We start from the raw sequence: 10,668 nt of genomic DNA on the forward strand, positions 1-10,668 counted from the left end.
ATCCTTTTAAGCATTCTCTTAAAGTCTCTACTATTGCACTATCTTGTATGCTGCTGTACAATACAATACAAATTTCCCTGCAGAGAGATCATAGATACTCATAATGTAATTCATAATTCAGCATCTTTTGTCATATCTGCAATGGCAATTTTCCTAATGTTATCAATGTGATATCTCTTATTGGATTCAAAATGTACACTTGTACTTGTAACCTTGTATGACTAATATGGCCAAATACATTTTTTTTATTTTATTCATCCGACTTTTACTTTGAAGTCGAAGAAAAACTGTCCAGCCTGCATTGCGGGTGACTTGACTCCTGTCTTTTCTACCAGTTCCCGACTATCCGATCGATCACTACCCAGCCGAGCATAGCAGAGAGCAGTCAGCCCGTCGTGTCTCTACCCGAGGCCGGATGGTAAAATCCAACCTCCAGCGGATCCTAAACAGTCATTGCTTTGCTCGCGAGAAAGAAGGAAAACAGCAGTCTTATACTACCATGGCGGACTTGAGTAATGGTATCTGTGACATGATTGGGAAGTAAGTAAACGATGAAAAATACCTCACCTAGCTTACTGCTAACCGTGATGTGGGGGAGGGGTGGCTAAGCTAACCTAGCTTGCAGTCAGAAAAGCGGAAGTAAAAACATGTACAGTATATATGTAATACGCTGTATCCTCAATAACCCAGTGTTACGTTTTGTGGCTGCCGTAGCTCTAACGTTATTTTAAAACATGTCATGTATAAATTAATTACAGACATTAACTTGTTGGCCCGAGAGACAACTTGAGCAGCATTAGCTAGCGTTAGCTATGAACACCGTCGAACTTGTGTTACGTCACTGTAGTTAACTGCGCCAGCTAGCTAACGGCTAGCATCAACATTTCAATGTAATTAACGTTCATTATTTTGTTGAGGAGAATATTGACACATAGCTTATCTAGTTTGCCGTGTAAGGCATTGGAGATCTGAAACTAACAACAGACAACTGATTTAAATATGATTGTCTCAGATGTTCCCACGTTAGCCTATTAAAAGACCCAACCGACTTCCGTGTATTTAAAAGTCAAGTTATGGTTAACAAGTCCGAAGGAACGTAATGTCTGCGTTTGTCAAACAATGTAGTTACGGATTCGCCACATAATAGGAAGTCCATAAGGAGACAACTTAGCCTTAGTTCTCGCTATTACTTAGTCCAGGCAAAAAGCAAGAGAGAAGAAATGACACCAGGTTAAACATCTGCCAGGTGGACATATGTTTCTGGCCACGTTGATCTCGTGAGCTGACAACGGAGTCAGGTTGATTATTACGCAACTGACAGTTTACTGCAGCAGCCTCGTGACGACAGGAAGTTATTGTACACGACGATACAGTGATACATGTAAATAACAGATGGACAGATTATTGCCGTTGATTAAAATTTTTGTAGTTATATAGTTTTAATGGCTAATGGCACAGTCCTAGATAGCCTTCGCACCACAGACAGTCGAAAAGTCGACGTACTTTTGATGAATTTACAGTAGGCCATAAAAACTATTTGAAGGATTAACCAGGCTCTGTTGTATCTACCATTAAAAATATTGATTTGTAACTCTATTTTAATGAAGCAACATTTACTCAGTCTAAAAGCAAGAAAGATAACCTGAAGTGACAGCTGTCAAAATAGAATAGGCTATTGTATTACTGTATATGAACTAGAGCAAAGCAATTAGGCAATTAATTGATGTGTACATCAACAGATAATTAATTCATTAAAGTTAATAATTAATTGTAAAAAAAAAAAAAAAAAAAAAAAGGTAATCGATTTATCATTTTTGTTGTTTTTTGTCCAAAATGTTATCAAACTTGAGGATTTAATGCCTTTCCTTCTCATATATCATAGTAAACTTAATGTCTTTGGGTATTGGACCGGTGGTTGAATTAGAAAAATATATTTAACATTGTAAAACATTATTTTGGCTACCGGAAATTATAATGGACTGAAAATAATTGGATAAATCGATAATCTAAATAATCTCATTACCGTTAGTTGCTTCCCTAGTTTTGATAATCAGTTAATTTTTTAAGTAAAAATGCCAAACATTCCCTTGTTGAAGCTGCACAGTTGTGAGGATTAGCTGCATTTCTTCTTGTCTTGTTATATAACAAGCAGAGTATCTTTCAGGTTTGGACAAAACAAGCAATTTGATAACATCACTTTGGGCATTAGGAAAATGCAATGGGTATTTTTCACTATTTCCTGCCATGTTATATACCTGAAAAATGATCCATTAATTCATTTTAATTGAAATGAAAATAAGTCAGTTGCAGCCCTAATATGAACCCTTGTTTATTTTGTTCGTATGAAAATAAATCTACCACTTGCGTGGCTTCGTCAGTACCTTTTTTTAATAATGTAAGTATGTATTGTGTAATAATAATATAATGAGGTCACAAGATACAATATGTTGACCCAACAGTTATGTAAACTGTAGCACAATGTAGATTTTGTTTGTTGCCATTAGGTAGATGCTAGGGGCTCTGTACAGTAACAGTAACTTACACTGGCTGTTTCAACTAACCACACTGAAATGTGAGTTCAAGAAAAGGCGCCTGGGTTTGTGCTTTTAGCAGCAAATATTTTTGGTTGGTTGCCTCCCAATGCATCCTGCTGCATTGGTGCACCACTCTTGAAAAGTTCTGTTAACAACTTTGTAAACACAGTGCCATTGTTTTGGGGAGCATAAACAGTAAGCGGTTTGAAGGAGCATCCAGGCCTGCTTGTATAACACATGTTGTGGGTTGAGCACTTAAATGTTAGTAGCTGCAGCACTTGTTAAAGTTTACAACTTGGAAAAACTTATTTAGGTTATCAGTATTGAATAATCATACATTTTACTGCTAATAAAGCCAAACAGAAAACACTCTACATTTTTGTTTCCAGAGCACAGTAGTTTTTTTTAAAGCCAATATTACACTACATTACATTACATTGGTGTGCGCTTTTGTCCAAAGTGTATTCAAACCTGATAGGAACAAAAGCTCGATCATAATGTGGACGTGTGTCGTCCTCAGACAGAAGTTCTCAGGTTTTTTATGTTTTAGAAACAAGGTCTGAAGGTGTCGACTCAGTTGTTCACAAGCCCTAGTATTTAAATTACAGTGGTAATTTAAATACTAGGGGCTATAACAAAGTTAGGGATCATACCTGTAGTCTAGAGAACAATATTGTGATGAAAAGTATTGTGTTTGTGTGTGTTTTCTTTTGCCAAAGGATCTCCGTGTGCATGGTGTGATGCAAACATCCTCCATAATTCAGTTGAAGGAATACGAGCCTGTAGTTCCCTGTGAAATTAAATTGCTGCAATTCTTCTTGGCACACAATGGCAAAGTTGGTCAAAGCCCATATTTCTCCGTGTTGAGTCCCGTGACCTGTCTTTGAGGTTGTGTTTATATAAGATGATCATATAAAAATCCTGATTATGTGTGTGTGTGAATTACAGAAAATCTTTGTCATAAGTGTTGTGATAATGTCCTCTCTCTGTCCTCCCCTCCAGCCTGTCCCTGCACTGTAGTAGTACCCGCGGCCCGGGGCCTCTGTGGTGCTCCTGATGCCCCTCTCCCACCCCTGAAGATCCCAGGTGGGCGAGGGAATGGCACGCGGGATCACACTCCTTCAGCTCGGCCGCTCTACTCAGTAAGTCTACAAACACACACACAAAAACTCACTCACTCAAAATATCTTCACTCTTATTGCTGAAATGTTTTCAGAGGAAGAAATGTGTCAACAATACAAGCTCCTCGCTGAAACCACTTCCTGTCACGCGATCCAGTGTCAGTTTACACAGCAGACGAAGGCACACCAGGGTTTTACTTGACTCAATCATCTACATCCAGCAGTGATGCATCATTCAATTTCTTATTCCAGAAATTGAGTTCAGTTTATTTTTAGGCTCAATTGCTCTGCTTGACCATAGGCAGGATAAGGGCTTCCATGTGTGCATGCAATTGTTTTTGCCACATTTGCACACGAGTGAAATTGTAACTGGACATTAGAGAGAAACATACTATCTACATGTCACTGACACATTTAATGTCATCCACTGGTGTTTCTAGGACCAAAAGTTGACTGTAACGGAGGAGCCGGCAGGGAATGGTCGCCCTAGGATACTCCACTTCCAAAGTCGTCCCACCATTACCAAGACGATACAGTGGGATGCTGTCCTGAGCTGCAGTGCACTCTATGTGGAGATACCTCTTGACCCTCTTCCTGAAGGCAGCAAGGAGAGGTAAGGCCACATTGTTAGCAACAGGAAAGACCTCAAGTGGAATAAAGCTTAAGCACACTTGAGCCATGTTACAGGAAAGTAAACAGCCACTTAAAGTTAGAATAAAACGAGACACATTTTATGTAAAAGCTGGCATGGAAAATGTTTTTTTAAAAGATGATAGACGATGACTGACTCTGGCAGCCTGTAGACAGTCATCTGAATGTAAAGATTTAGGTTGGCTCACTATAAAATGGTGAAGGTGAAGCCAGAGCAGAGCGTTAACATTAATTAGTAAACCCTAACCCTAACCCTTTTTTTAAAGGTAATGCATCAGTTCTTTTTGTGCCTGCATGTGAAGAGGTTGTTTTCCATTTTCTAACCTAAGCTGCCCTCTGCTCTCCCTTCAGTTTTGCGGCTCTCTTGGAGTATGCTGAAGAACATCTGAAAGTCGTTAGCGTGTTTGTCTGCTTTTACAAGAACAGAGATGATCGTGGTATGTGCAAACAGCCCTGTTATTCCCAGCACACCTTTTTCATTCGGAACATCCAGACAACTTTGATTACATAATTATTTTGGCTTCTGTGTTCAGACTTAACATCTTAACATCTGTTGTCTTACTCTTCCAGCTAAACTGGTGCGTACATTCAGTTTCCTGGGCTTTGAGATTGTGAAACCAGGCCATGCCCTCGTCCCACCTCGACCTGACGTTTTCTTCATGGCCTACACTTTTGACAGGGACTCCTCGGATGAGGAGTAGCCCCCTCTGGACAACCCCTCCACCCCCTGCTTACTTCCCCTTTTCTTCCCATTGTACGTTTGTCCATCCCGCCCCAGCTTACCCATATACACCACCGTCTGTGTGAAACCCTCGGCGGTAGCTCTCTGTATGCAACTATTCATTTCCCCATGCTCTTTGTGTTCAAGGGAATGTGTAAGATGTGCATCTCCTGTTTCCACCATCTATCTTTGTGTGTTTTATTATACTGTTTTCATTGAAGATTAATCGGTGTTGTCACCTAAAAAGGAGGGAACCTTTTGTGTTTTGGACTTACAATCATATTGCAGTTGTCATAGCTACAAGTTAAGTTCTCGTATAATTTCCATTTCTTGTCAAGTCTTTGTTTTTATTGATATTTCCTTTTAAGATAGAGTAAGATGGAGGATTCTTCATTTCTTGAATGTACAACAAAAAGGTCATCAGGTTTACACTCGGGTACTCCAGCTTTCTTTTGATTGGCTAAATAATGACTTTAAATTTTTGTCCCATATATTCTTTCTCTGAATTGAATTACAAATGAATTTCGGTGGACCAGTTTTATGTTGTAGCACTAATATCCTCTTAAAAGTATTAGGATTTTTGGAAACTTTTGAGCGACAGCCCCAATAATTGGTACTTTATAGCTAAATAGTGACTCCGTTTAGACTAGAGGTGGAGTGAAAAGATGAATGCAGTTGCATGTGTCTGATGTAGGCGCTTCAGTTTCAAGTTAAAGATCCTACAATGAGTGAATTGGTACAAAGCGAAAGGAAAGTGAATAATCCAAAGTGCTTTTGCTTCTTTCTGCCATGTATATCTGACAATATTGTAGTATTTTTTGTTTCGGAGGTTGAAAAAAAATGCTGTGATGTTATGATTGGATTGTTTTTTGATTAGCATTCCTTTTAACTTTTTATTTCATGATAGTATTGAGTTTGATGTTCACCTGCATAGTGGTACCTGTTGTGCTTCTGTGATAATAAAACAAACAAACAATCTGTTGTCTGAATTGTATGTCTATGAATTTAGATTAAACTCCTAAGTGTCTTTACTTTGGGTTAGAAGAGAATCTGATGACTTTAAAATGAAATATCCAGTGTCGTGGGAATTTCACCTACCTGCGTAAAGCCTGGAGTGGATCATTTCTCTGTCTGATGTAACTGCTGAGGGTGGATTTAAGAGCATATGTGTGTTCATCTGTGTTACACAGGTATTATTTAAATGAAAGTTTAATTTATATGCATCCTTATTACCCAACACAGTACACTATAAAGCATATTTAATGGTCATAATGTAACTAGAATCTCACACAATGTAATCTGCTGCTCAGTCTACACAAACTGAAGGAAATCAGGTCAGTTATAAAAGAGGAGCAGGGCAGCCATCCAGCACTGTCCTATGTCTTTGCACCACCAGGAGGCTCCACGGGACACCACTACACAGGACCATTCAACAGCTGATGTTAAAGTTGCACATCTGCAGCATACATCAGTGTTAAGATGCACAGTTATACAAACAGATGTGTTGCTTAACACATGGCCCCAGGAAGCCTCATACAGTAAGAACTGAAGGAGCCTGATAAGTCTTTCTATTGAGATTCAGGAAGAACAATTCAGAACATCTTTAATGAAGACAGAAGCAACACCTGGTTCTCTTGATTGGGCAGAATTGTCAGCCTTTTTGTTTCTTTTCCGCAGCCATTTTGACTTGTCACAGTAGCAAAAGCACCGGTGTTACTAATGACATTAACGATTGCTCTGTTCTCCTCAAGTGTCCCAGTAAGCCGTGACAGTGAGCCAGCATGCACAACACCAGGACCCTGAAACTGAAGCAGCTACATGGAATTCAGCCATCATTGGTTTAATTATTTACCCCTGTGCTTTTCCTGCTGTGACATGTCAAAATGTCTTTAACTGTTTAATTGGATTGAAATGAATGTCATTTGTAAATACCTGGCCAGTGTCTTGTATCATGTTAAAACTGTATGATGACAAAATGTTATTTCCACTACTAATTGACAAGGGATAGTAGTAATTGAAAGTGTTCATTTAAAAAACTAAAAAGCTGTAATACTTTCTTTTCAATAAACAGAAACACTGTTTGTTTAACTCAACTATGGAAGGAAAATGTAACATGGAAAAATATAATCTAGAGAGAACACCTTGTTCATTTCTGCAAAATAGAAAAAAATCTTAAAATACATGTCTTTAATGGTTTTCAGGGGGATTTTATTATTAATGTTCTACGGAGAAAAAAAAGATTACTTGGCCTAATGTCAGAGAGCTGTGATTAACATCGCTGTAAATTAATTTGGGAGTGGGAGTGGAAATGGTCTGCTTGACCACTTTAGATATTAATTTCATGGTGCAGACATTAGCGTCACTCACTATAATAAGTCATTAGCCTCATGAAATCTGTGAAATACAGGACAAAAAGAAAAGAAGCATTTTTTTTCTGGAATCCAAATATTTAATAGGTACATATCAAGTATTATTATGACATGTATAAAATTTCAGATCACAATATGAAGCAATGAAACTCCTCAGACTGGTATATGCTGCAAATGTTTGAGGTCGCCACATAAAAATGACTAATGATTAAAATAGAAGAGAAGCAACTAAAATGGTAGAAAAATGGCATACAGACATAGATAATAGTAAGCATTCTAGGAAAATTAAATGCGACTTTTCAAACTTTTTTCTTCAATAGAGTGCAATAAAAATAAAAAACAACACAGCACTGAAGCCAAGCGTCCACAAGACGTCTAAAAATTGTTAGTACTGTAGGTTCACAGAGGGCAGAAGACAGCGGAAAGAGAGGAGGAGGAGCGAAGGTCACAGCAGAGAAAAGAAACGAGGGCTATTAGCTTGCCAGTCAACGCAGGAAGAAAATAAACTTTGAACAAGATTGAGCAACAGTGGAAGTAATGCACATCACAGTTAGCTTTAAAGACCATAGTAGCATTTGTACTTGCATGTTGTTGATAAAGAGAGAGAAAACAAAAATCCTGAATGATTGAACAGAAACAAGGACATCACCACAAACAAACAAAACAGCCGGCCAATGAAAGGGGAGAAGGGGGGGGTCAGACAGACAGCTTTCGCTTCTGATCTGAACGTCAACAGAGCAGTAAGAAACTGATGTGAGCAGCGGCGTGTTATCTCAGCTCTACACTAAACATGGCTTTGCCTCAGAGGCTGTCACAGGCGTACATGATGATGTCAATGAACCAGGGCTACATTTTCCCACAAAACCCAACTCAAGAGTTGAAACTAGTTCAGATACATTATCTGAAATACAGCACCTGTCCAGATCCCAGATCAGTGCAGAGACTGTGCTGCTGCTCTCCATGGGATTGTTTTTGTTTTAGTTCCTATCAGACCTGCCAACCCTGGACATTTTAAAGTACCATATCAGCACTGGAAAAGATGCAAATCCGTGTCACCTGCTCAAGATAGAAAAATTGAATATTTATATCTAGGAAAATGGACTTGCTCAACTCAGGCCATGTAATATATGTATAATACATATGATGGTGTGTCAAAAACGTGAAGATAAGAAAGTTGTGGGTCTTTCCGTCTACTGCATTCGAGGAAAACTTTTTGTTTGTATCGTGTTCACAGCTGCCATTCAATGCTCACTTGTATTTTAGACCTGGTGATCTGGTGAAACAAATGACTTCCTGATGTTTCCGTTTTGTTTTCAGGTTGCACGATGAATCCACACAGACCATGCCGTCTCAAAACTGATCGACTGATGATTTACATGTGGAACAAATTCACCCGCAAACCATAAAAAAAACACATCACTATCCCAGGCTTATGCTCACTGCATTACAAGATATTAACCTTTATATGTCACACACGCTCTTACTATGCTATCCAGCATATCCAAAATAAATGAACTAGTTTTCCCTCTTTGGAGCCGTCTGTGTCAAGAAACCTGTGTCTGTATTTACGTATTTAAAATCTACGTATTCAACACAGTCAACAATCAGACCTGATCAGTAACTCTCAAACATCTGTTTGCTGTCTTAATACAACTATTACTACCTATTGAAACATTCAATAGTGTATTAATAAAACTACTGCAATGTGTTATGCTCATGTACACCAGTGAACTCTCACATATGCACTCCTGAAAACCTCTCACAATATTGAAATGCTCTCACTTGTGCCATGCAGGCATGGGTATTGTTGGGTATGGGTAAGTGCTCAAATATTAAACATTGTCTAAAGAACAATAAAGAACTCAGCCTAAATGAAAATAGGAAAATTTGAATTTTAAAATCCGTAAATTTCTGATTAAAATTAGGAAACTCACCGGGCATTGGATGCCAACTTTCAGTGCTTAACAGTTTTTGGTAGTCTGTGCTACAAGGCACTCTTCGCCATCTTCTGTTGTCTTGTCCTACAGGTCTGGACATGTGAATATAACAATTCATGACAATATCTGGTCACACAGTGCATTTCTATCCAGCTCATATACTGTATATTGGGGAACACAGCACATTTTGGCTGTGTCCTACCACATAATCATGTTGATTAAAGAGCTCTTTTCAGGGAATATAAATCAAGGGCCATTTTTTCAGGCTCAACTAATTGAAACAGGTGTATCTCCATTCTCTGGACGTAATGTGACAACAAATAACTCCCATCATCCTGGCTGTGCAATCACTCATCAGACTACGTTTCTGAAAAGAAGGAGAAGCTGATCGTGATGGATACTCAGAGCTCTCCAGTGAACATTATACCAGAAATAACGGAGAGAACAATAGCAGATGAATATCTGCTGAGCTCAATATATGCTAACCATCTTTGTGTCAAGTCCCGTGTGATTGTGGTTGCTTGGTAACACCAGGGACAACCACAGTGTGCCCTTCTATGAAAGCAGCGCACCTCACGCTTGTCAGGGCGCTTTTTTAGTTTCCATTACATCATTACAGTATTTCTCTGGTGGACAAATTAAAAGGGATATACCAGAACGTACTGTCTTAACATTAATGTTTAATAATGGTTTCAACAGCACTTATGAGAGAGAGTGCTTGTTTATCTTGACCATTTATTTTTATCATTTTGGACATGGAAACAAAAGGTGCCTTGTGAAAGATGATAACTTGGTATGGTCCTGTTTGCTATGCCATAAGTACATATTTCATTTTATTTTTAGGCATGATGCCTCACTAAAAATTACTTTTTTTAAAGCAGATTTCTAAAGATAATTGCCCCTGACCTGCTCTACTGCCTCATGTCTTTGGTATGTTTATGAAGTAAATGCCTTTTTTTTTTGACTCCACATAAAATCGAAGGAGAGAGTTGTGCCTGTTGTTGATCATGTTGCTTCACTAAGTATGTAATGTTGCTGCTTTGTTGGACCCAGAAAACTCCTGACACTCCAAACAAACCAGACACAGCTGCCAATTTCTGTTCTCTGCAAATGCTCTGGAAGTTACCTCTGGCGAGACATTTGCTCTTCTTATTAGCTCAAGGCATGGCAATGGCATTATTCCAAGTGACATGAGCAGCTAGCAGGATGCTAGCATGTGCTCCTGATTAACCTACAAAATACGTCTTTTGCACATGTCATTGATAAAGTGCTTCAAAGGAATACAACACTGTGTGCTTCATTTCCATATATAAATGACATGTAAAGTCTCGACTT

At 38.6% G+C, this 10,668-nt stretch overlaps 1 protein-coding gene across 1 annotated transcript; it reads left to right on the forward strand.

Annotated features, from left to right (window-relative positions):
• The first annotated feature begins 361 nt into the window (after nucleotides 1-361).
• Nucleotides 362-6,005, forward strand: oaz1b (ornithine decarboxylase antizyme 1b). The gene is given in 6 exon segments (XM_070924842.1): nucleotides 362-540; nucleotides 3,537-3,588; nucleotides 3,590-3,676; nucleotides 4,096-4,268; nucleotides 4,658-4,743; nucleotides 4,877-6,005. Coding segments are annotated over 6 exon segments (654 nt in total). The 5' UTR covers nucleotides 362-415; the 3' UTR covers nucleotides 5,008-6,005.
• Nucleotides 6,006-10,668: the final 4,663 nt, after the last annotated feature.

Source organism: Enoplosus armatus, chromosome 18 (assembly GCF_043641665.1).
Source record: "Enoplosus armatus isolate fEnoArm2 chromosome 18, fEnoArm2.hap1, whole genome shotgun sequence".
Lineage (NCBI taxonomy): Eukaryota > Metazoa > Chordata > Actinopteri > Centrarchiformes > Enoplosidae > Enoplosus > Enoplosus armatus.